The sequence below is a fragment of the Sylvia atricapilla genome, chromosome 2 (genome assembly GCF_009819655.1).
Source record: "Sylvia atricapilla isolate bSylAtr1 chromosome 2, bSylAtr1.pri, whole genome shotgun sequence".
Lineage (NCBI taxonomy): Eukaryota > Metazoa > Chordata > Aves > Passeriformes > Sylviidae > Sylvia > Sylvia atricapilla.
This window is the reverse complement of record NC_089141.1, coordinates 97955387-97982769: the sequence shown is the minus strand read 5'-3', so window position 1 is coordinate 97982769 and position 27383 is coordinate 97955387. Positions and strand designations below refer to the sequence as shown.

General features: G+C 39.7%; 1 protein-coding gene across 2 annotated transcripts in view; it reads right to left on the bottom strand.

The window, feature by feature from the left end:
• The window catches only part of GLRA2 (glycine receptor alpha 2), a 128782-nt gene that overhangs the window by 22361 nt on the left and 79038 nt on the right, over positions 1–27383 (bottom strand). For both annotated transcript variants that reach the window (XM_066313891.1, XM_066313892.1), the window contains exon 8: positions 5435–5584. In XM_066313891.1, coding sequence (XP_066169988.1) covers positions 5435–5584 — 150 coding nt within the window. The remainder of the gene's footprint in view (positions 1–5434; positions 5585–27383) is intronic.

Genomic DNA, 27383 nt, shown 5'->3' with positions numbered 1-27383 from the left:
GAGAAATAAAAGTAACCACAGTATCTTGAGGGTGTTTATCTACAGCAAAAGCCACATGCACTTCAATCCATTAAGTAAGCAAGAGGAGAAAGAGAGAGAGAAAAAGCCATTCAGACTCGGATTCCTATTTTTCACAATGAAACTCATGTGTTTGAGCTTGCTCGGTGAGTACCAAAAATAGCTCAGCAAAAGGGCTTTCCTTGAGCACTTCCATTATTCACATGATGCGGCACCTTACATAACGCGGAGTGTACACATCCTCCCGCCAAAGGCGCTGCACACGGATGATAGCAGCAAACATTCCCACCAGAGACAGTGGTGCCAAGTGCTTTAAAGGCAAAGCCAGGCTGAAGGCATTGATTTTTTTCAATGGGAAAGTCTAGAAAACCTTAGAAAATTATTTGGGGGATCTGACAGAGTAATTTCAGTATGATTAAAATTATAGAAATGGCCTATTAAAGCTGGTGCTACTCGATGCATATCTCTTCTCCTTTTGAAAGATAGAAATACAGTATTATCTCAGTAAGTCTGGGCACTTGTGGTACTTGTTTCACCACTGGCAGCTCCATCCAAAGGCCAACAATTCTCTGAAGCATTCAACCAGGTGCTTCCAGCTTTGCTTAGAGGAGTTATCCTTCGCTTCTGAAATCACTTAGTCCTGGTCCCAGCTCTTTCATTCAAAAACACCATTTGTGTCTCCCTTTGCTAATCTGCATGCATATGAACCCCTTGGCTGCAGCACTGTTATTTGTATTGCTCTGTGTTCCCTGCACATGGGATTAAATCTGCCACATCTTCCAGCTGCACAGTTTTTCATTCAAGCTATAACATATTGCTTTTAACACTAGTGGTCCCAAGCTTAACCCCTAGTCTTGGTCACAGTGGTAACCATCACATATATAATTTAGGAAGTTATCTTCAAGATGATGATATGAATACTAGCATACTGTGACTGATTTTGACTACTGATCATATAACATAATGATTATTGTTTTCAAAAAGGGATGATTGAACCTGTCTAAACAGTTCTGCTTCCCTGGAAGCCCATCATTTTGAAAACTAAGAAATCATGTTTTATCATTAAAAATCATATTTTAAAAAGAAGTTATTTTGTTTCAAATGATCTGGCACCATAAAAATTTAGATTTGCCTATAATGAAACTTCACAACATCCTCAGTATCATTAGGGACCTTCTGCAGCCTGTACTCTCTATTCCATTATATACAAGAAATAGGCAACCATTGCTCTCAGCAATCAAACATTGCTACTGATGGGTGTATTTAACTTGAGCAGAATTAACCTTTAGGACAAACTTTGAATGCTTTCTCCAAGAGAAATTGTATGGGGAAGATAGAGTGAAGCACTGATAACCTGAGGATATAGGTGTGCATGTGGAAGATACCAACAGGTCCTGATAAAGCTGTCTTTTCAAATGGTTCATCTATAATACAATTTCTGGATGATCAACAGTTTAACCCAGACTTTTCCTAGAAAAACCATTAACAATTTGATGTTTGAGTTAAGAGATTATATGGTCTCTTAAGGTCTGCTTTATGCACTCCTCTGAGGGTTGCAGCACTATGGACAGATCCAGCACAATACAGACAATAACAACCCGGACAATAACAAAAGCAGTGCCAGGGATGCAGGCTTACAAAACTGAGATCAAGTATTTTCTTGTTCTGTAGATCAAGTTGCAAATCCAGGAATCATGGCCAGGTGTGATTCAGCAACTTTTTTCTCTCCCTAGATTAGCACTGAGTGATGCAGTATAGATACTCAACTACACTCTTACACTGACTTGTCCTGACTACAACTTTTACATTTGCATTCAATGTAAGCTTTGGTTCAGTGAGCAATACCTCAGCAAGACAAATCCCTTGCTTGTGAGGCTCCTTGTGGCACCACAGGCTCTGTTCCTACGTTCTCTTCTGCACATAAATGTCCCTCTCTTGATCAGAAAAGTACTAAGCTGCAACCATGGTAGCATTGCTCCAGAAACCTCTGCCTTGTTATGTCTCCTCTGTTGACCTCTCTACTGTGCATCACTTATGTGATGGGAGTTCTCCAGGGGAAAACAATGCCAGAGCAGCTCCAGCTCTCAGGGCTCTGCAGCAGAAGCACTGCAGCGACACGGCCCCTCTGTGTACTGCCCTGGCTGACTGTGTAATGCACAATATCCTAAAGGAGAAGAGAGGTTTCTGCAAGCTGCCCTAAAGGAGGGGATCACCACAACTTACGCAAACTTTAGCTGGACTATCAGCACTTTGTGATTGGTGATATATGCAGCACTGAGTACTTACTTGGACTTCTTTTGTAGTTGTATGGCATCAGCTTTTCAATGGCAACATACTAATACTGGTCATATCTCCTAGAGAGACCCTGATTTTTTTTTACTTTTTATATTCATTTTTTGTATATGCATAATTATTATTTCTACAAGAGAAAGTATCCAGAAATTAAGGCTATCCTCTACTGCTTGATCTTGTAGCTCTGAAAGTGAATGATTTATTGCATTATAAACCCTCTATCTTAATTTTCCTTTGTAATATGAACTGTGGGTTTTGCTTTGATTTTGGAAGCTACTAATTCGCTTTACAGTGTACAAATTTCATTGAAATCATCTGCATCTTATAATAACATGACTTTACAGAGCTTGATCAAAGTTAGAGGCTCTTTACAGCTCAAGAGTGGCTCAGATGATGTTTTTGTTCTGGGAAATCAAGTCCTGAAAGATTAAAATCCCAGACCCATTTTATTTAAATGAACACATTTCATTCCTCAGCCACTAGTAGCAAGCAGTGAGCTGCACACTAAGCTCATTTCTTTCTCCATCGTTGATTTTATTACCTCCACAACTCACCCCTAATCTGAATGTATCAGCTGCTATCATATTGCTTCTGATCTGCTACATGTTACACTGTGTAAAAGATTTCAGCTTCATGGCTCTTCTCCAACCAAATAAAAAGAAACCAAGGTAATACTTTTTTTTTTTTTTTCATTCATAGATATTCATACTCCACTAAGCAGGGCTTAGGACATCACAATGAGGAAGGCTGCAGGTTGACAGTTCAGGAATAAATACCACAGCAAAACCCCCATATATTGTTATACATACCACAGTCTGCTGGAATGCACTCATCTGAAAGATGACACAATGTGGGATTTACTGTCTCAAGGCATTTCCTGTGGCCCTCTCTCCCCACCCCATTCAATCTACCTTTACACAGGACCAAGCTGCTGAATATACATGCACTGTCCTTAAGAGGTTTGGAATAGGGATGGCATAGCCCAGCCACAGTAAAAAGCAAGCATAAGGATGGGTCGTAAGAATGTACAACATGGAACTGCTGTGCATGCTGGGGACAGTACTGCGTATTTTGTGGGGGCATTTAGCAAAGAGAATGCAAGAGACTACTAGTGATGCCATCAAAATGGTCCATTTTGCTGGTTTATGACATCATTGCACATACTAAAAGCTCTCTTGCTTTCTCTTTCTCACTGCAGCTTTACCCTCAAACTTGAATTGCCGATCTGAGTCACTGTGCCGTAAGCTGACGACGCTTTGCTCCGCAAGCCATTCACGCGCCGCACGGACTCAGCGCTCTCATTCCCAACAGCCACAGTCTGAGCCTGTCCCCAGAGTGTCAGCATAGACAGCAGCAGCAAGAATGCCACAGCAGTGACAACACACACACACACACACAACAGGCAAAGAGAAGAACGGCTTGGTTAGAGAACACTATCATGCAAAACAATGAGAATCACTTTCAAGGCAAAATAAACTGAGAAAATCGTGAGAGACAAAATCGAGTACAGAGATGCAGAAAATACCTCCTAAAGAAACTGCCTGTGTAACATTGTTCCCTATTTTGAAATTCATGCAACCAGATTCATAGCAAAAAAGCAAGCCTATGCAAATGGATAGGTGTCTCTTACTCTACATATTTCCTTGTATTTAATTATGTTGTTACCTATTTTGCAAAGAATCCGTGCATCACCTGGCTTAGGATAAACACAAGTCGTCTGATGATTTGGTTTTAAATAACTTTTTTTTCTCAGTCAACAAAATAAAAATTTTCTAGGCAGATGAACGACCACTTCCATGGACCAAAATCTCATAAGCTTGAGTAAAGTTACTGGACACTGTTACTTACCGAGGATGGCTGCTTACCTACTTGTTCACCTCTAAAAAAGACCTTGCATCCAGAAATGAAATTACAGATGCCATACAGAAGCTTCTGCTGCTGCCATGCTGGGTTTGACAACAAAGGCTTCCAGTGGCCGTGTGTGTGGCCTGTGTGCCAGTAGACAGGCAAGCATCTCTGCTCTCTCCTGTAATCTAATCTTCAGTGGAATCTCAATTCATCTGATAATAATATTAAACTAGAGAACGGCACTAGATTTCTTCCCAGAGAATCCATCAAATATTACATTAGCTACAGAACATTTATTAGACAGACCTGTCAAAACAGAAATGCCCTGTGCCATTGCTATGATGCCTCTTGTAAAGGAAACCATTATTTGTGGCTTGAAGCACTCATGCAGCTCAAGCAAATATTTACTTCACCTAGCAAATGTATGTGTAGAGTTTATAGCTCCACAGTCCCTAGACATGGGAATGATCATGACCCAAATAAAACTCAATTTCTTGTCTACTTTTGTCTTCTCATTTACTGAAAAAAACCCCAAACAACCCAGGACAGATGAACAGACTTCCTAAAATTATTTCTAGACTGACATCTAGGTTACAAACAATCCCTCTTCTACATTTCAGTCACTGGCAAAAAAAAATTGTGTGATAATGACATTCACAAAGAGGTCTTTTGCTAAAACTTTGAAGTTTGCATCAGGTGCAAACTGTGAAATGACAGACAGGAAATTCCCTTAATCCTTCTCCTTTTTAAAAATTTTCATGTTTCCTGGTTTCATCTGGGAAAGGCACCGGTTGCTGGTGGTCTAAAAGTGAGGGCAGAGCTGCCAATCATTGCAATGGGCTATCCTAGGGAATCTCCATTTCAGCATAACCAGCTAAGGCAGCACTAGAAAAGACAGACCACAGGCATGTTCTGATGACAGCACATCTGGATAATATTGTTCCTCTATTTGTGTCATGGCATCCAACAGTTCCTTATCCATTGGTGGTGCCACGTAGTAACATAGTATTTGTAGAGGTCCAGCTGCCTCAGCAATTGCATGGAGAGAAGAAAATTCTTGAAATTGGTGAGCAATTGCTGACATTTGATGATAACTTCATAAACTGCAAATAAACCCAGCAGCTTATTATCAGCTCTTTATCAAGGAGTAAATCATTCAAAAGGAAGCTTTAGAAAAATGCTCTCCTGCAAGGGCAAGAAGTGAGGTAAGAAATCAACTGCAGGTGAGCAGGGCTCTCAGGCACATTCAGTGACCCCAGGTAAAGAGCAGCTGTACCTTGTTTTGTCTTCTCTGCCTTCTTCGAAGCCTCAGAAATTCTTTGTGCTGCCGTGAGACGAAGTTGACTGCTGCATATTCCAGCAAAGCAGCAAAGACAAAGAGAAGACACACAGCCATCCAAATGTCAATAGCTTTTACATAGGAGACCTAGAAAGAAATAGGAACACAGCATGTTATATCTCAAACTACTTGCTAAGCTGAAGATATCGATGTGAAAAAAATAAACACATTTTTGCACAGCACGAGTTCCATGAGGTGGCTTTTTCTTGTTCTGTGTTTTGATTTGCTAATTTATTGGCTGATAATAAATACATAATTCAACTATTAGTGAAAATGAGTGTCCACAAAGAATGCACAAATTTCCTTTAGCAAAAGATCAGGATTGCTTTAGCAAAATACAAGTGTTCTTATAGTCCCAGTCAAAGTCAAAATACAAGATATATTCACCTTTTTATGAACCAATTACCATATTGCTTAATTAGCTATATTTGGTATCCATGACCTCAAAATAAACTCAGGATATTCTATTGTATGGGCTGATATAACTTTACCAATTAAATATTCCATCCTAGTTGCTTGACTTTTACCCAACATCTTTACAAAAAAAAAAAAATCTTCATAGATATTATCTACTTAAAATACCTAAATACCAGCTGCCTCTGTTCTAGTAAAAATCTGTTCTGATTTGAATTGACTGGTCCACCATAAAATGAGATATTACAGCACTGCAATGTCACAAGACTTTTATCATATTATCCACACTGGGCCAAACAGTAGCCAATTAATGAGCTACACACTATGCATATCAAAGGTACATTCTCCATAGGTGTGTTTGGTCTCTGCTTTTCTTTTAGTCTTGCAGTTTTTAAGCAGAGATGTTATGATTAGGTAACAGCAGGTTGCCTCTGTTGTTTATCAGGTATTACCTCCTGAGTGGAATTATAATGATCTGACTTAATGTCTACAATGTACATGTGAGCTAGTTGCATAAACTACTTTGACATAAATAAATCAAGGAATGGAGAAGAATGGGCATATCTAGGATGCAAGGCATTTGAACTGCTTTGCATGTCTTCTCTACAATGAGAGCAATCACACAGAGTTTCTTCTTCATGTCTGTAAGGAGGAACTTAGAGCACCTCCGTAAGCAGAGGCACCAGGGGCTTTATTCAATTCTCTAAATAATAGCATCACAAATTGACACATTAGGTAGCTACTATCCATTTGCTAATTCAGCAGAGCACAAGTCTTCAGCATCTCACATTAACCAGCCCCCTGGAGATGTCTCAGATACTCAAGGTCACCTCAGTTTGACAGAGACCCATGGACCCCCACACAGCTGAATCAAGACAGGCAAAATGTATTGTACCTAAACCTGAAATATTACAAACATTTGAAGAATAACCTGCAGGCAAAACATTTCAATGCAGTCAAAACATATAGTGGTCTGAAAAGATAGCAGAAAAGGATGTTGTGCTCCTGACACTCATGTTTAGGAGATCAAATCTCCACCTTGGAAAACTCCACCTCTACCCTTTGGGTACTATTCAAAATGACTTCACTCTTCTGGCTGGAAACCATCCCATGATGGAAGGAATCACACCTCTAGGTGTAAATTGCACCTCTAGGTGCAAATAGGTTTTGCTCCTGTTTGCCATGTGGGTGAATAGCATCATTTTCCAGTCCACAGAAGGTTTTTTGTTAATGTCAAATGCAATATACTGCACTATGTGCTTCAGCAAACAATATGAGCAGAGGAACTGGCATTTAAAACACAACAGAAATGATACAGAGCTTCATCCTTCAGATCCTGAACACTGAGAAGGACATTTTAGAGGAGCCAAGCACTGTTATTCAGCCTGTATCAGAGGAACATGCCTTTCAGCAGGAACAGTGCAGTTCCACGTGGCAATGCCCACCATACAGCTCACACAGGCTGATGTGTAGCAGGCTGAGGTGACACCATGAATCTGTGCCTTTCAATTAGACACACAGCAGGTGTGTAGTTCTCTCTCCCACACATAAAAAATCGTACAACTTACATCTTTACTGAGCAGCTGTGAAAATCAGAGAAAACACGACAATGTCTCAGACTCTCTGTGCCACAGGCTGAGGCACAGTAGGAATCAAGTCACTGTAATTTGTGTAAAATGCAGCTGAGATTAAATTGTTTGTTGCTTTCCTTGAAGGGGCAGCTTGTTTCCTTTATGAATGCCCTTAGGAGATGTATTAGACATGAATAAACAGCTGGACTGTGCTGTCAGAGACAGCACAATGCAGGGAGCTGAAGTCAGAAGAATCAGCATTTCTGACTGTGCAAATTCTGTCCTGGTGGGCCTAAAGCAGAGAAAGCAAAATGATAAAGGAAGCCCTGAGTTAGCTGTCCTGCCACTTACGCTGTGCTACCATAAATGGAATCTAAATAGCTGCTGAGCCAGCTGGATTATTTTAACTCCAGCCACTGGGCTGGAATCAGAGAATCACGATATCCTTGGCAAATACATTGCTTGTTCTATTGTTTGGCCAGTGCCACACCATGCCACAGCTTTAAATAAGAAAACAGAAAACAATTGCTTCTAGAACTATACTAAAAATAAATAAACAGTAAAATCTTGCAACGAGTGAAATCTGACACCTTTGTTTTCAAATCAGTTTATGTAGTTTACCTATGAATCTCCTGTATATACAGAATTGTGCTGCCCAAAAGCCTAAAAACCTATGGAATTTTCTGACATGCTTATAGGAGCTGGAGTCTGCAAAACCGAGTAAATCATGACAGCCTAGACACGTACATTGCTCAGGAAGGTTCTTCCATCAAACTCAAAACCAGTTCTATCAGCTAGGGGCTTTTCCTCCAGAACACAGTATAGCATGAAAACTCATATGTTTGTCCAACTTAAAGGCTCACAGCATCTGCTTTGATAAGGACTGATCAACCAGTACTGTATTTCCAGCTTCCTCAGCTACCGTGTCCATGCTTCATGCTCCACAGTCACTGCTGGGTACATGTAGGGCAGTACAGACTGATTTTTTTGTTGGAGGCTTCTTCTCACCTAACTAGAGAATGTACATGTGGGGATATTTTTTTTCAACTAATGCTAAGAAACAAGAAAATTCAGGAGAAAATTCTTCTAAGTGGAACATAGATATCTCTCTATAGTCAAATAAACTGTACCCTAAAAATGCCAGTCTCTCCTTTTTGAACAAGGCTGGAGTTTTGGAGAGCTATTTCAGGTATATATATATGTTTGATATACAGTAACTTTGGCTAGATAAAACCAATAAACTATCTCTGTTAGCCAGTACCTTGATTTAACCCTAATCAGAGCAGAGCAGAATAACAGAAATGACCCCACTTGTGTAATAGACTGTTACCTTAGCATTTGCCACATTTTCCATAGTTTCACTTGCAGCACAGAATCCAGAAACAATACAAATTCCAAGTTGACATTATTAACCTAGCATGTATGAAATGAAAAATAAGTAGGGTTGTTTTTCATAGGTAGACCTTGTAAAACTTCCTCTGAAAAGCTTGTAACACCGACAGCACACTGGCTTCATTTACTATAAAATAGAAGTAGATATTTGGGAACTCTGCCTGTTCAGTGTTATGTTCAGAAAGCTCCATAAGATTTTCTTGGCCTTTTCTTTCTTTAAATAGCTGCTCCATTTTTTACTGCATGTTGTGAAGCTTTCTTCCTAATGCTGTTTGGGAGGAGGGGATTTAATGGCTCCCACCAACAAAACCATAAATTATATCAATTATTCAGATGCTTTGTAAATGTTTTAGGGCCAGCTATTGAGGGAACCTTTTCAGAATTAGAGCTGTCTGCATCAAGAGCCAAGTATGGTAAGGCTAAGTAAAGTAAATGTGACAACATTTCTTTCCCTTCATAATTTTCCTCATTTGTTATTTAGCCATGCCCACTATATAAAAAAAGACCAGTTTGTTCTCCATAGAGCACTGCTGTAGCATCAGTGATCCCAGTGAAGTTCCTGGAAATGAAAGCACAAGGAGAATTACACTGTTTGTGAAGGACTCGCAGGGATTAAACTTTCCACTTCTCAAAGTCTTTTTATTTTGTTGCTGTGACTCTCCCACAGCTCTCGGGCCCCTTTTGGCACATTGCCATGTGTCACCACCAGAATGAAGACTGCTTTGGTGGAGAGAATCCAGGGGAAAACATGGTCATGGGTCCTGCAGCTCAGCAGCTGTCATTTGTTGACATTTTTGAATCAATGCAAATGTGAGCTCTGTTTTTCCTACAATGCCAGTCTCATGACAATTCAGACAACTGCTTTAAACTCTCTGATTCTGTCAAACAAGTGTAAAATGGAAATAAAGGCACATCCATCCACTTCCTAGGGTTCTCCACTGTGAAAATAACTTCAATATGCAGTGAAAAGCACTTTGTTTGTGTTAAAAAACATATATTCACTTATTTTGTGAGTAGAATCTTATGAAAAAATAGCTTTTACTCATTATATGAAACCACAAACCTCTTTTTTAAACAATCCCATATTCTAGGCAAGGTTTTTTAAAGAATAAAATTTTCAGCTACCATGAAATCTTAGAATTTGAAATTAACTTCTCCCATGCATTAAAATAAACTATTGAAGAAAAAGGTTTTTAAAAGAATTTTTCAGACTGGAAAGATGGAAATAGAACAACGTATCATTTCAAATCAAAATTAAAACAAAATTTACTTTAAATGACAAGTTGGAAATTTTCAAAACAAAAGAAACAAACAAGAAATATTTAATTTAAACAGGGTGAAAAAAGTTCTACTACCCTCCCTCTATTACTCAGATTCCATATTGAAGTACTCACCTATCTCAGCAGGGATTCACAAGTTGTTCCAGCCACACAAAATTGCCTGTTTTTGGTGAATAAACTATTCATCCAAATTTTTTTGCTCTATTTCTATTGCTGGTTCTGCCAAGTCATGAGATGCTAAACCTCCCACTCACTGCTGATGCAGAAATAAATGCTGACTGCATTCAAGCCAGGAAATGTATGGGAAATATTTATGGTTTCTTTTTCCTTCAAAGATACAGGGAAATTTTCTTCAAGTCTTTGAAGAAGACCAGCAAGTTAAGGTATTTCCAAAGATGTTCAGAGAGCCCCATGGGCAGGGGCCAGTAGAAGTGATCACAGGCAAGTAGCAAAATTCAGTAGCAGGGCTAATAGCTATTTTTGTTGTGCTAACCAAGCCAAGATGCCAAAAATACAGGCCTGGTTTGTGAGTGGTCACAGTTACCTCTGTGCCAGTTCCATCTGTCTCCCACTGAAGAGAGAAAGCAAGGTGCTCGCCAGCTTCAGAGTGGGGCTGAACCCCAAGAAACTGCAGGAATTATCCAACACTCTGCAGGGCATGGCTGACACCTGGTTCAGATGACACAGGACTGTGTTATAGGACATCCTGCTGGATGTGAAAAAGAGAGGATAGAGCAATAACTGCACACCAGAGACTGGCATTTCATTAAATTCTCTAACTATATTCTATTTAAAACACCACAAAAAAATTTAAAAAAGGAGTATACATATCTTCCAGGTAGAACCACTTTAGAAAAGCAATAAAATCTTTCTTTTTAGCATGGGCAGTGTCTATTGACACATTTTGATCTTTCTTCTCAAATGGCATTTTTCCACCTTTGAAAAACATAATAGCATGAATACAAAATAAGTTAGCAGACAGGTGAAGCCAATATTCTTGGGGTTTTTTCCCAAGGCCATATGAAGTATTGGCATACTCATCATGTGTCATTTTGTGCAATCATATGGTGTAGTTGCCTTGTATTTCCTATTCCTGAGAATTCTTTCTTTCTGTACAGTAAATTTAAGACAGGATGTAGCATTTTCTCTTCACCCAGCTTGAGCAGGGAGCTTGGACCAGATGACCCACTGCTGCCCCTTCCAATCTTACCCATTTTGTGATCCTGTGATTCAAAAGCCCTCAACTTCTCTAAAAATAGTATGGCTATTTTACAGACAAAGAAAAAGAAGTCTGAGTGATAGCTTAAGGCACTTTTTCTAACCGAGCAGGTTACAGCTGAGAAAACAAAGGCGGGTGATTTGGACAGATAATGGTGCTGGTGCTCAGCTTGGGAGAAAACTGTGAGCTTTTCTTGTGCATTGATGATACAGGGACAAGCTGACCTTTGCCACTGAGCATCAATAACATTAATTGAAATTATAACTGGGGTCAAAAGCCCACTTTTACACATTGATAGTCAACTGCGTGTTGTAAAACTTCTAGGATAACAATAATGTCTGGAAATGTCTCACATCTCAGGAGTTCAAGTAGCTCAGACCACTGCAGAAATAGTCAACAAGGTATAGAAGTGAAATGCTAAATTATTTGGGAACTGGAGGTTCTGGTGGCCATGCCTGAGAACCGTGTTGAGTTCATGCCTTGTAAACTATGTTAGAGCAGAACTAAGATTGAACAGAGCCTTAGCCCCCTGTGGAAACAGATTGAAACTAAAGAAAAGCAATAGGGAAAAAGTGAAATTTCCTCTGCTCATTATCATGACTTTGGCATGCACCAGGGCACTGCAGACTTTTCTCATTGCCTTGATTCTGAAAAATATTGGGGAGGAACAGGTTGGGTACACCACCTCTCCCACCGACTCAGACATATCTTTAACACTGTGTGTAAATAGTAATTTGTGGTTCTTGCAACTCTTCTGTCTGGTTGCCTCTCTGCCCTCTAGGTGAAGAGATTATGGCTGAGCTGGCCAACAAGGGCATGCTCTGCAGCAGTATTGGAGACCACAAGGCACCTCATGCCACCCAATGCCATGGGCAGGGCCAGTGCTGTTCAGCCAGACTTCAGAGAAGCCAGGAACACCCACAGTCTGTGCTTGAGCTGTCACAGAAATAAACCTGCAACACCAAACATCAGCCTCTCATCACTTGTATTCTGCACATCTTTGCTCTTTTCCCTAGCCTCACTTTGTATCGTTAGCCTTCTTCTGTCTTCAAGAAATTGGTCTTGAATTAGCACTTACAATTGACTAAATATTAAACAATTAATTAAATTAATATTAACAATTACAATTTATTAAGTATGAAACAATTTAAGTATTGTTTTCTCCCTTGAAAACCAATCAGACTTTCATTGAAGCTTTCTACAGTGAAAGGGAGAAGAAATATTCCTGCCCCACAAAAACCTTAGGGCTCTGTGCTCAGCCCCCAGTGGTTATTACAGCCCCACCATCTCAGCACATCTCAGTGCCCTTCATTTGGCATCTAAATAAAGTAAGCTCATATTAGCAGAAATAAAATAAATGATACTGATATTTGGGATTTTTTTGTGTATGAACAAAAGAAAGTAATCAACAGATTGATGCAGCCATGGTGATCAGTTTACAAAGGTGACAAATAAGGATTGATGTCTCTGCTACAAGGAAGCAGCTTCTTATTACTAAGTAATTGAAAGACATTTATCACACAGAAACACCCCCACACATGAGCTGAGCTCAGTGCAAATTGAGAATTATATGTGGCTGCATTAAGACATGGGTAAAAACAATCCTGTCAGCCTTTGCAGATAGATGACAATGTTAGGCTTGGGTCTCTTTTACAATGAGAAGATTTTGACCCTTCTTTCCCAGTGAAATCAGCAGATAATATTTCCTTAATGTCATTAGGTGCTCACTTAAATATTTGGACTCTAAGTGGCAAAATTTTCAGAGAGCTTGGATAAAAGCAGTCACAAGGGAGAAAAAATTGAGAAAGATTGCTAGCAAGAACCACCAGTCTGATCTTTTGAACAATGTCATTAAATTCATAAAGAGAGTCAAATGCTGATATTGACCAAAGAAGGATTTATATTTAAGATTCACTTCAAATCAGAATTCAATGTGGTGTGCATCTGAGTACAGCCAGAGTGCCTACTTCTGCAAGGCCAGCTTTCCTGCTGTGATTATGCTTTTCTGATTTTATTTTTTTGTTGTTGTTGTTGTTAACTCAGCTTTAGAAAACTCTTTTTGTTTGTAGATCCAAAAGTTCTTTAGTTGCCTCAGGTGAAAAGTAATCTTCATTCAGCTCAGCCACAGCCATGAAGGTTCAGTTATTACATCTGCCATCCAGTTAGGAAGAATTGCAACAAATTGCATTATTCACTGGCCTTTGAAGAGTTAACTGACTCAGTGCATGACTGTAATCAAATAACAAGTCAGGATTTCATTTTTGTAGCAATAGGAACAAATCTCTTCCTGCCAAGTAAAGCGGGTAAGGATCACGGAAATGGCATATGACAGAGTAGCTACCATGATCAACACTAAGAACATGTGCACCTCTACATACATGTTCAGGGAATATTTCTTCATTGGATAGCATAAAAATCACTATTTTTTAGTTAATTTTTATGATTTCAGAACACTCTAAAGCATTTTCTCTATGCTGTATTTCCTGTTGGAGTCACAACTAAGTGAACCACTAAAAGTAATATAATTCACTGAACCAAACAACAAAACCCCAAAATTACAAAAGGATGCCTAGGGCAATATGGCTTTTGTCTTCAACTTTTTGTCTCTGCTGTTTGTAGAAAGAGAGTTAATTTTCATTTTTCTCTACGATTATACTCCTAAATTCTGGATTTCCTAGGACTTTCAGCAATGTAATCTGGTGGGAAAAGGCATTTGTTTATTTTTGTGACTGCCAGTCTCTCTAGATTAGAGAGAAGTAAATCAGAATAATCCTTGGTCAAAGAAAATTGTCTTATCAATAATAAATATAAGAACAGACTAAAAACCTGAGAAAGGGGTAGGACATTACATGGGTCAGTAACTCCATATGCTTCTTTCTTGACTATTACTTGGTCAGTTACTATTACTGAGCTACTTATCATTCTTATCTTAGCATGTCTTCTGGCTCTGGATTCTGAATTGCTTCTTTCATCTGACTAAACTGGAAGGGGAAAAATGCTTTATATTTGGATAATTTAAGCAATTTGTAACTGATAATAATGGTAAAATAAATGGGTCTGTATATATAGCCCATGAAAATGTTCTTTTATATTTTTATATTTCTTCTCTTTCCATCTTTGAAAAAATGTTTTAAAATGAAAAATAAAAACATCTGTAAAAACAAATCTTGAAGCTGAGCTGATGTCAAAGAAAACATAGGCTCTGGCAGGATAGCATGGTCCAATTCAAATTGTAAGTGTGAGTCACATTTCATGTACAGTAAAGCACTTAAGGAAATGTAGAATTAAAAGAGGATGTAGAATGGCAAGAATAGAATATGGCAAAGGTGAAAACGTACAGTGAAAGAAATTGATAGTCTGAATATTAATAAACATAAAGAAAGAAAATGGGATAAAGAGAGCAGGTTAGAGGAAAGGAAATGAAATTCAAATAAAGAGGAATGAACAGCAGCATTTAGCAAAATTCATGCAAAGATTTTTTTTTTTAATTTAACTGAATCAGTTTCCATATTCTAGAGGGACCAGTGCTCCCACATTAATGTAAATGTATCTACAACACACCCAAATCAGCTCCAGCCTGTAGGCTCAGGACCTGGGATCAACACTACCTGTGGTGAAACACCGGCTAAATGCCCAGACTTCTGTTTTTCACCTTACTTGGGATGGTGGAGAAAGCCAAGTGATCCATACTTTCCCATGGACTCTTCCAGCCAATGACCTGCCTGACCCACTCTTGGGTCCCACTAACCAACTGCACACCATCAACCTGCACCAGCTCTGGAGCCTGGAGCACCAGGCTTTGTGGTGAGCAGACCTGCACAGTTTGAAGCTACTGGCATATACCTTCTTCTCTGTTTTTCCTATTTGCATTTGCTGAAATGTGATGATTGTTTTATCCTCTTTTCTGTAGTACTTCCTAATCAAGATCTCCGTGTCCTTTCCAGCCAGAGATGTCTGACCAATTGACACTGTTAAGTAAATTATGCTTTCTATCCCTTTGTGGAAGGTCAGCCCTGGAAAAAGAAAACCAAACCACAAAACCAAATAAAAACAAACAAAAATCCAAACAAAACAAAAAACAAAAATCAAAACAAACAAAAAAATACAGGAAAAACCTGCAGAGGACCACATCATTGCAGCCTCCCTTTTGTGTTTATGTGGAACCAGCAGGGACACCTGCAAGGACTCAGAAGACTACTTAAGCACAGAAGAGACAGAGTCACCTTTCATGCTTGTTTTCTGATGTAGATTTTGATTATTGTAATGACTTGGTGATGGGCTGCTGCAAAATTGTCTCCTTGGTGATTCAAAAGACAAAAAGAAAACTGTTGACTTAGAGCAAAAATTGGTTGTCCTAAATCCTGAACCTTTGCTTCCAAGCAGAGTCTTGTACTAAGATTTTGTTTGCAGCTGTCATGTTTTTCACATCATTTCATTTTCACCTGAGCTATAAATCCAAGAAATTTCTGAATCATACTGTAACATTAAACTGTCTCCAGGACTCTTATACCAAGAGCTTTGCTCAAAACAGTGCCATCACACGTTTCACTCAGGCTGAGGAAAATAATTTCCAGTCACAATAGTTAGGAACTTAGTGCAAATATATAATCAAAGCAACAACTAAGAACACCATTGCTTCTCAATGAAAGATGTTTGTGCAGAAGCCTTTTAGCCATGCAGTCTCATGTATGGAGCACATCTATATTCCCTTCTCAACTTAACTTTGAGGCAAAGTACTGGACTTCCATAACAGGGAAGTTGTTTTCTGAAATTTATTTGATTGCTTAGCCTGACAGCTAGTGTTTACTGTTATAAACTTCTTTTTTTTCCTCATCCCTTTTCTACAGCCATGGTGGCTGTATTTGTTCTGTAGTCTGCAGCTAAAGTGGCTAAAGTAGCCAGAGACTCTTCAAGGAACCACACACCACTGAGCACCAGCAGCACCCACAGCACTCAGTCCCAGTGACAGAGGCAGTCTGGAGTACAGATGGAGAGCTCTTTGAAGGACAGCACAGACCCCTCTCAGAAAGCTGGGCTGCTGGATGGCCCTCAAGGGTCAAAGCACTGCAGCACAAGTAAAGGGAATGGCTTTCATGCCAGTCTGATACCAGTGCTCAAGGCTCGTTGAACTCTCTTGCTCCATGGCAAGCAAAATCTTGCTGCCAGAATTACTTCATGATACCAACAGATGAATGTTCACCTTCTGAAAAGGCTGGAGACAACCAGGATGGAGATAACAGTCCTGGAGGGAGCTACTGAGGACATCACCACTGCTCAGAGAGGATTCAGAGAGAAGATAGCTCATCAGGGCAGGAAGTAAGGACCAGATAACTTCTGGCTTTCTTATTCCTATTTTTAAATTTATAGGGTCTTGCGTATGATGTGGTGGGTTACATCCCTGCTGCAAGAATGGCATTATAATTGATAAGTACCTTTACTTCTCTTTGTGCTTGTGTCTGTGTGTTTGTTCCCAGTTTGTGTCCTACACAGTGTCTGTAAAACAGTAAATAGATGAGGTTGAGCCATCTACAAGGAGGAGAGACTTCTGCATCCTTGGGGAACTGCTAATCCTCTTGAAACACAGAAGGTTCAGAAGCCTTAATCATATGGGATCTGGAGAAACTGTACTGAGAAACTTTCAGAGATGATGGCCAGAATAATTTCCTGAAAGCCCAGAGGGGACCAAATTGAGTTTTCTGCCACTTAAAATCATTGGAATGGCTGTAATTGAGGACACAGTAGGTGGGAGGAGGGCTGTGCATGAACCTTTGCACTCCTGCTTAGTCTTATCTAGTTGCTCTGACTTTTTTTCAATTAAAAAAAAAAATAAACAGCTAAGTTTTCTTGTTTTATTCATGTTCTGAAGAAATATGGGTAATTTTTAAGTTCAGCTACAACTTTAAATCCCTTGTGGCCTCTCACTGTGAGAAGAAGGTAAAGGCACATCCACTTTAAAGCTCTGGCTTGACATTGTCCCTCTTGCAAAGTCACAGACCTGGTCCCCCAGAGCCTGTTTTCTGCTGTCCCTCTGATCGTGGGGACACCTGGCACAGCCACTGCATGAGCCCAAGTCCCCAGGTTGAGCACAGCACATGTCAGAGGTGGGAGAGGAAGGGAAAAATGGAACAGCTCTTCTGACTCTCAGGCAATTCTGGCATGCTCAGCTGACTCGTGTCACTTAAAAGAAACTGCAAAACCGAGTCAGCCAACGCAAGAGAAGAAAACAGCCTATATATAAATAACAACCTATATAGCTTTCCCTCTGTCAGTTCCATAAGTAGCTGGAGAAGAACAAAGCTTTCAAGTGAGTCATGTTACCCCCCCACCTCCAGTCTCTCTCTCTCTTATACTTCTAAGGAAGCTCAGAAAACACTGGTTTTCTGAGCCGGTCAGAATTTTAAGTCATGAAGTTCAGAGTCAAACTATAACTCTTTCAGGAGGTTTTAATGAACTGCCTAAGCCAGGAATTCTATCTGCATGATTGGAGATGAACATGTATTTTTCCGGAATCATTCTGGGGGCATTTGCCTTACTGGTAAATCCAGGGTAAATTGCTCACCTTGATTTTCATCATGACTCAGTACATATTACACAGATTTGACTCCATTTAGATCAAAAGAAGAATCTGCTGGTCCTGCACAGAGGCCTGAATTGTGTTGCCATGTTACCTAGTATTCACATTCAGTATAAATAAACAAATCTTTTGAAAAATCCTACCTCTTAATAACTCTAACCCCACTATCAAGTCTCTGAGGAGAGTCACATGTGGCCAGAAATACAAAGAAACACACTTCATATTATATTTAAGAGGTCTCTTTCAGTTTGATAAGTTATTAATAGACGTCAAAAATTTCAGTTACACTTGCTCCATCATTACTTAGAACTATGGGGAAATACTTGCCTGGCTGGGGAACCCTGTTGTATGTTTCTCACATGAACTCATATTTCATCACTTGCAGTTTTGGTGGAGATAGAAAAATAAAACAAATAAAAGAAAAATTACGGAACTGTTTTGCATGGAACATCACAAGTTAGCGGAGAGCAGATTGAATCTAACGATACTCAAAGAATACGGAATATTTCAAATTACGAGTATTTCAAATTACAGGTATTTAAAAAAAGGAGTATTTCTGCCTCTTTCCTCTGAACAATCTTAATGACAAGTCTTAAAGAAGCTAATCAACCTGCTTCTCAATGAGTGTGTGCAATGTAGGGAAATATTCTTAGCTCTATTTTACAAATAGGGAAATTAAGGTGTGTATATGGTAAGTACACAGTCCAAGTTTTCAAGAGGAGCCAGTGACAGAGCTCTGAACAAAATCTTAATCCATGTTTTAGAGTTCAGATCATCCTTCCTGAATCCACATTGCTGACTGTTCCACAGAACCATCTAAACCCACAAGAATTTTCCTGAGGAGACTCTGCATCACCGTTTTACCAATAGCATTTTGAAAAAAAATGCTTATCTGTATCACTGTCAGACACATCAGGAGAAAGGGAGATAGGCAGGGAGAAAATGTGCAATAATAGTGCCCACTCCTTCTTGGCTGCTGTCAGCTTGGTTTTGGACATAATAAAAAGCAGTGAAGAGAAATTAAGACAGATTTAGGTTTTTTCAGAGTGGGGAATACTCATTGATAAAGGTGAGGGGAGGGCAAGGGAGATGTTCCAGCATATGCAACTGCAATGGAGATTTTTGCTTAAGTCGTCAATACAATGTTGATTTTGTAAACATATTTGTCAATTTTGCAGCACTTACTCTGCCTAAAGCTTACATTAAACCTAATATTATTTCAGCAACCATGACTTTGATCAATTGCATACCAGGAAGCTTAAGTGCAGAAAACTCCTACATAAAAACACTTTAAAGTACGGAAATTAAAATTTAAAGGTTGGTTTTTTTCACATGCTTTGTGTGCCAGAGCAGCCCAGCCCCAGTCTGAACTGTGAGGGCAGAAATGAGGAAGGGCATCACAGCCACTCAGTCCTACTCACACAGGACATGTCCTAGGTACAAATTACCTTAAGTGGTGTTAAGGTGGGAGGGGAGCAAAGGAACAGACCTGGCAGAGCTTCCTCTTTCTAACAAACCCACATCTGTTGAACATCCCCAGCTGCCAACTAACTGCAGGAGAGCTTAGAAAAAGCCACAGGCAGGGCCTGGTTCTCCAACAAATATGCTCACCACATTCCTTTTCATGCTCATCCCATCAAAATCCAGCAGTGCCATTAATTCAGTATTAACATACTTTTACCAGAAGAAGGGGTGCACAAAGCATCCTCAAGCAAAAGCTCCTTATCCTTAGTGAATACTGTCAGAGCTGCACGTTTGGCAGCAGCCATTCCTGCACGGAATGGTCTCCACAGAGGACCTGCTGAGCTCTTGGGAAGCTCTCTGCATTCTTCTCTGAGGGCTGTTATTTTTTGAGTACTCCTCAATATATCTTCAGAAAGGCTGAAAGTCAACGTTCCTCTTGGCACTGGTGTTGCCATGGAACAGGTGCATTGGCACTGATTTTCCATTGCTACAATAAAACCTTACAATCCCTTTCCTGAGTAAAATAACCCACTTTTATAGGGCAGGTGAGTTCTCATAACTGCATTAGATCCAATGGCCTGTAAAGTAATTTGCTGTATCATTCTTTCTTTCAACCCGACTCAAGCCATGTTCCCCTCTTGGCCTTAACAATCCAGTTCTTGTAAGTATTTACTCTTTTATTTTTCACCCAGTAGCTGTACAAAGGGATAAAAAATAGGGGGAAGAGTTTATTTCATCTTTCCTCCCTATCCAGTCCCTTTGATCACAGATAGAGAAAATATCTAAGTGCTTAAATCCAAGCACTTTGCCCTTGTTCAGCTGCTGCTTAACTCTGGAGATAACTTAAATTCAGTAGGTCCTTCACAGTTTAACTTCAACATTTACTGGGCAGCTGAGTTCTGCTCATGCCCTGAATCCCCCCTTCTATGTGCAAGGAGGTACCTAGCTCCAAACTGGGTGAAACAGGATTTGGGAGCTGCAATAAGGACATATAAGGACTGTGCACAGGAATTTGTTCAGAGTCCACCAAGCACATATGGACAGCCTTGGGTCCTTTAAAGAAATGCCTCAGTAACTGTGGGAATAGAAAAACAAAATCATCCAGTCTTTCTGTTGGAAGATTTGTGGTTCTGGCACTCATCAAGGTAGAGAGAAATACACCTTAAATGCCTTTTCAAGCCTGATAGGATGTTAGTGCAGCTCTTCAACCTCCCCCAACAGGAATAGTAAGTCACAGGCAAGGAGAGGACAAGAAGGGGTTATAAAGCTCAAATGGGAACTGTTCTGCTGCACAGAAAAGAAAGGAAAATTCCTGAATTTTGTTTCAGTGAAGAGCAGAAAAGGATCTATGCCTTAGCTGGCTGTTGTATATTGTCACTCACTGGCTAGAGTGAAGAAGCAGTTTATTTCACTGGCAAATTATTTGCTCTTTGTTCAAGCTGCTGTCCGAGGAAGGATCTTCAGCTACAAAGTGAGTAATGAGGGGAGGATTCAGCTCACCATCTGAACAGATAGGGAGGTCCAGGGTAGACTTCAACCCATCTGCTTTAGATGTTGATTTGCCATAGGGATGAACTGGCTCTCTGGAAGTATCCCTTTCTGCCCACTGAAGAGGGAATTATGATAAAGGATACCTGCTGGCCAAATCGATTTGAAAAAACAGGTCATGCATTCAAAGGGAGAGGAAGGGGAGGATAGATATATAGGGGAGAAGAGTCCAATTAAGTTAACTTGGGGTTCAATTCAGTAACTACAAAGCTATAGGGTTCCCTGATTCATTCTGGCCCCCTTTTTGCTGTGAACAGTTTCTTAATTGGAAGAGAAGTTCCCATTTTTTATACTGGTTTGTCTATTTATCTCCAAGGCTAAACAGAGACAAACATTATTAAAACACATTTTGGAAAAGCCTTTCAACACTGCCATTTATTTTAAATATTATTGTTTAATCACTGATTTCCCTCTGGTAATTATGCTATCTTTAGGCTTTGGAGTTTTTTAATTGGTGTTTTCCTGTGGCTTGGGTGTGATTCCTGCAGAAGCCTTGTAATAACCAAATAACTAGGACAGTCTAATCTAATAATTTGTGCATGCATACGATGTTCAGGGGGATTATTAAAGTTATTTTCTCACTAAAGTGTTATCAGCTTAGAAAGCCGAGCTGTTCCGGGCCAATGGCTTTTTATTGCAAAAATTTTTAATACTGTCGTAAGCACCAGACTGCAATTGCACAAGTAATGTCATATATTTCATTGATTTTGCCTTCTGAAATGAACCTTGCTGGTCCCTATTTTTGCTTAAAAATATCCTAACAACCTAACAAATTTTGCTCAAATGGCAAATGTTTTCTGAAACTTAAACTGGAGTATTTGTTTAGAGTAAAAATGTTGGATAGGCTTTAGTTTGACAGGACTTGTTATTAGCTTAGGACATGAAGCTTTGAGAATTTCTTCTGCTATAATAGCATTTTATTTCAGGCCCCCAGCACAGCTAATTTAAATGGTTCCAGAGGTAGGACATAATCAATTTTGCAATCAAGATGGAAGTCAGTTGCTTAGTAGTAATTTCCCTACAGGATAAGAATAGTGATAACAAAACAAACAAGGAAAAAAAAAAAAAAAAAGCCACATCATTTATGCATTTAGCATTATTCAGACTTTTTTGTTCTGCTGGAGTAGTCTAAATTTCAAAGCCACCTCCCACACATATACTTATAAATAACATTTAGAAATACAATACTTCCTTAGATGTTGCATTCATTGTCATACAGTTTTTTCCTAGATATGGAGTATTTTGCTACAGAAATCAAGACTACATCAGTATTTTTCTGCACTGATGATTCATTCAGGACACTGAAAGACAGAACTGGTATATGATAAAACATGAGCACAAGCACAGGGAAAGAGATAAAGATATGGGCAGACAAATGTCAAATACTATTCAGTTGCTTGGGCCATGATATGCACAATATGTCATGACTCTGCAGTTATACATGCCTCATATTTCGCGTTTGAATGATAATCCTTCTTGGTGTAATTGTAGCAAATAAAGTCATGCTGCAATTAACATTGTATCCACTATCCTTTCAGTGAATAATTTTTTTTTATTTTTAAGATTTTTTTCTTTTTGAGTTTCAGAACCCACACTAGGAAGACTTTGTTTAATCAGCTAGAGAGACCACAGCAAACTGTGACAAGCCTTTCTTAGATTCTCTAAGGAGACAAAGGCTTAACCTGCTGTTCATATATCACTGTTACTTGGCTTTGATGATTGCAGAAATAATGATTACTGCAGAACAGTTCAAATGAAGCATTGCTTTCTAACATTCAGTAGCAGCTGAAATGTTGTCCCATTCTTTTGAAAGTGTTTGTTTAACAAAGCCTTTTTTTAAACAAGGTCAGTAGCAAATGTGGTAGGGAAAATGAAGACACCTTCTGGTCCCTGAGGGCTCTGGGGATGTGGGGACTGGTTGCTCTGACCAGTCTCACTTGAGCTCCCAGGCCAGTTTGGGCTGTGTCATGCAGAGGCTGTGGTCAGTCAGGTCTCCTGCATGGACCTGTGACCTGTGTTACAGCTGGCTCTGCCACCAGCCTGGCCTCCAGCTGTCCTTGACCCATTGGATACACAGGTTCATGTATTAGTATGCTCAAAACAACGACATGGAAACCATCAGATTCTATGATTAGTTGGTTTTGATGGGGTTTAAGATGGATTGCACTAAAATCAGAATGAAAAGAGAAGAAAAGAAAGGGAGGCAGGATGATATGATTTTGATAATATGAAACATACAAGGGGTAGTGATGAACATTTATACCACTTGTAATATTCACAGGAACATGTATTTTATGTATATATATGATGGGAAATCATTGCTTATACTAGAGAGTTCAACTATTTCACAAAAGGGGAATATCAGCAATTTGTTAAGAATATGAGCATCATCTTTCTAGAAAAATATTCTTTCTGACTACTTTCAAGTAGTCATTGGTCACAAATCTAGGGTAGAATATAAGAAGTTCCAAAACAAGGCTATTTTCAAAACTTATTTGTGTTTTCCAGTGACCTTACTGTCACAGAAATTTCTACTGCCAGGTAAAACCTTTTTTTTTTTTACTTCTTTACTTAGTTCCAGCACAGCAGAAATTCTTCCCTTAACTCATGTGAGCCTGACAGAAATTACATGTGTGAAAAGATATCTTAACTGCAATTTGTAAGAATCTGGTGTAGCTTCTTTACCTGATCTTACATTTTCTGGCTCACTGAAGTTCCCTTTCAATCAATGCCAATGTCATTTCTAGACTCATCTTCATTCACAACTAATGGCAGAACCTCCTCTCTCATTTTCTATCTTTTAGCACAATGTCCATGATTTTTGGGTACTGATTGTTTTGTACAACACTAGAGATGACTACTTTGAGAAATGCTACATAATATACACATCACTTCTCTGGTCCTGCTCAGAGAAGTGAAACAACATAATACTATATCTGAGGAGCCTGGTGCTATGGTAACCTGCCTCATGAAGCATCCCTAGGAAGCCCCTGATCTGCAGCAGATGGGAATCAACTAAAGTCTCCAGCAACACACAGTCTCCACATAAACACTCACTGAATCCTTGAGTCAGTGCCCAGCTGCACTGCAGGACTTCAGCTTCACAGTTCACATGCTCCAAAATGGAATGTGGCTAGGTTTGGACAAAGGAGGAGCGCTCAGCACCTGACACAACAGATTCTAACAAAGCCAGCAAAGTGACTTCTGACAAGTGGAAATAACTTCAGCTTTCTCTACATTATTATTTTGCATGTTTTCAATAAGTAATTTTTATTTCACAGTTGCATGTGAATATGCAATTTCAGACCATTCTATTTTTCCCTGTAAAACATGCAATTTCCCTGCCAAAAGAAGATATGAAGATCTTGAATCCCTTTTAATCTCTATTTGGTCAACACAAGAACATGCTAAAACCCCTAAGCATATCTTTGTGTCTTAGCAGCACCACAGACGAAGAAATACTATTTAACCTTCCCCAGCCCCCAGCTGGCTCCTTCCCTTTCAAATGCTGCATTTATGGATAATTATCTCTGAGCTACAAGCAAGCCTTGGTGCACCTCATACTTCTTGCACTGAGACACAGAGGGATCGGGCCATGGAAACCACCTGATCTTGGAGACACAGGCACTGGCCATGTGTGACTGGATAGTCTGGCCACTCTGAAGCCCCCCTGAGCCACCCTCAAAAGGTCTTCTGCTGTCTACCAAAATGAAGTCCAATGCTTAGCAGCCTGAGGTACTGTCTGGTGTTCTCAGGGTGTAAAGAGTAGTCAGGGATCATGGTCTGAGCAGGACCACACACTGCCTCCACCATTTGCATACAAATCAAGCAGGAGAGCAAACAGGATTCACCCCTCACACAATTCACTCTTTTTTCCATCACTCAGAGCCAATGACCAGGTGCTTATAAGCCTTGATCCTGTAACCTCTTCTTCCCTGGAGGTGCAGCAGGCCCAGGAAATGCGTTAAACTGCTTGGAAAATCCTCTTCCAGACCAGGTCTACTTGGCATGGTGAGCACATGCACTTACAAAATGTCACAATTTCACACCAGCCACTTCCAAGAACCTGCATTCTCCCCAGGGCCCTGCAATTTTAAAACACTTGAAATGTATTTGTATTGAGTTTATCCTCTCCACTTTCACATCAAGGGAGCCTGTCAGCAATTGGCTGTGGGCATGGGTCCTGTACAGAAACACTAGAAAATCACCTGCCAGCACTGTCAGCTTGATGTATAACAACCCCTCAGGCCAAGCACAGCTCGGTGGTTCTTGCTCTCAGGACAAGACAGAGCTGCAGCAGGGGCACCTAAAGGTGTGTGTCTGTAGGGTGTCTAAAGGGAGCTGTAGGTGCTGCTGGCACCACCTCAGCATTCAGCTTTTAGTTTTTCAGGTTTTAGGCAGCGTTAAACTAGGCAAGGGACCTGTACAACAATCTTGTCTCCTGGCAATGTCCAAACTGGCTTCTATATACTACACATCTGACCTAGAAATTTTCTAAGGGCTCTGCTCGTTGTTGTTGGCAATGCTTTAGCAATAAAGGCACCTTGTTACAAGTGTCTTTACTCCAAAATGTGGTACTCTCAAAGTCACCGTATATACAAGGAATTTCTTTGCCTTCATTGGCATTCAAACATGTTGCATGTTTTCACATAGTCAGGAGTGTGCTGATTAGTGTGGTCTCAAATGAATGTGTCAGTTTGAAACCTCATAACATACACAAGAGAAATGAGAGAAACACTGTGTATGTGTTTTCTTGATTAGACATCAGTTTTTCTTTCAATGTGGAGCCAAAAATCAAACTAGCTAACACAATGCTCTGCTTGACTGACTCTTCTGAGGAACCAAACATCCAGTGTCATCAGCTAATTATGGTTAAATAGGCGACAGAGAGTTCTTGTCAGTTGATGTTGAAAATTACTGGCTGTTCTGTTGAGTCAGGTTAGTCACACCATTAAATTGTGATAAACCAGGTTCCATTTTGGGGAAGTATTCACGAAACACATGGATGAGCTCCAAAGGATAGAGCTGGCAGTCTGTCTTCTGTCAGGGCAGAGTTAATGAGAGAGAACTAGAAACTTGCTTGTTATTTTAATATTTATCTGAAGTTGATAAAACATAACTGTGACCAGTTTTGGTCTTCTGGAATCTGACTGATATTTTGGGATATTCGCATAGACTCTTTTCCAAGGTCTGGCTACCTGTAAGGCACATAAAAGTCATGGCAGAGAAACGCAGTGGGTAAACATTTTATCCAGCAAAATTACATCATGTTGGCATGTGCAGATTTTTATTTCTTTTTTTAAATTAAGGATCAGACTACAGTAAAAATGTCATGACTGAAGCAAGAATTTCAGCGAGACATTTTTCAGAAAACTATGAATCAATCTTGTAAAAAATAAGTAAGTTCTTGCCCTTCTCAAGGAATTAATAACTAGTTTTGGCCTATTACTCTTATTTTTGTATGGAGATTATTGAGTTATCATACTCTTTCTCTTCCCACAACTCACCCACATTGAATACATGGGTCATACAAAAACGCTTACACAAAAGGCAAAAAACATCTTATGAAGTGTTTGCAAATTATGTGCCAATGACACCATCATTGATCTTTTTATTCAGCATGTATTCCTGTAAAAACCTGAAGGAATAGAAGGCCTGCTGTGAATTTTAATGTGATTACCCTTTTGTTAAAGAAACTGAAAAAAGGCCTTTATTTTGCCCACGATCTTTGGTATTTCAAAGGTACTTTAACATGGGCATTATAGATTTATAAAACTCTTTTTGAACACTACTTCATGAGCACTTTCTTAACATTTTCCCCATAGTAACATGAAGCCTGTTTCTTGGAAAGGACCCTTTTAAAATCTGAGTGATTTAAAGATGGGAATAGAGCAAGTTTAAACCTGGAGCTGTCTGCTGTACCTTTCCACAAGACAACAAAATAGATGGTATCACTAAGGTTCAAGTTTGTCCTACTCCACAGAGCAACAAAAGGGCAGGAATTTTCTGGTCTTCCATCTATCTCACTAAAAACCCTGGCTTTATTTCTGATGCACTGCCAGCTACAATGAACGGGCCCTTAGGAAAATTCTGGGTCAGATGGTCAGATGTGTAGTATACAGAAGCCAGTTTGCACATTCCCAGGAGACAAGATTGTTGTACAGGTCCCTTGCCTAGTTTAACGCTGCCTAAACCCTGGAAAACTAAAAGCTGAATGCTGAGGTGGTGCCAGCAGCACCTACAGCTCCCTTTAGACACCCTACAGACACACACCTTTAGGTGCCCCTGCTGCAGCTCTGTCTTGTCCTGAGAGCAAGAACCACCGAGCTGTGCTTGGCCTGAGGGGTTGTTATACATCAAGCTGACAGTGCTGGCAGGTGATTTTCTAGTGTTTCTGTACAGGACCCATCCCCACAGCCAATTG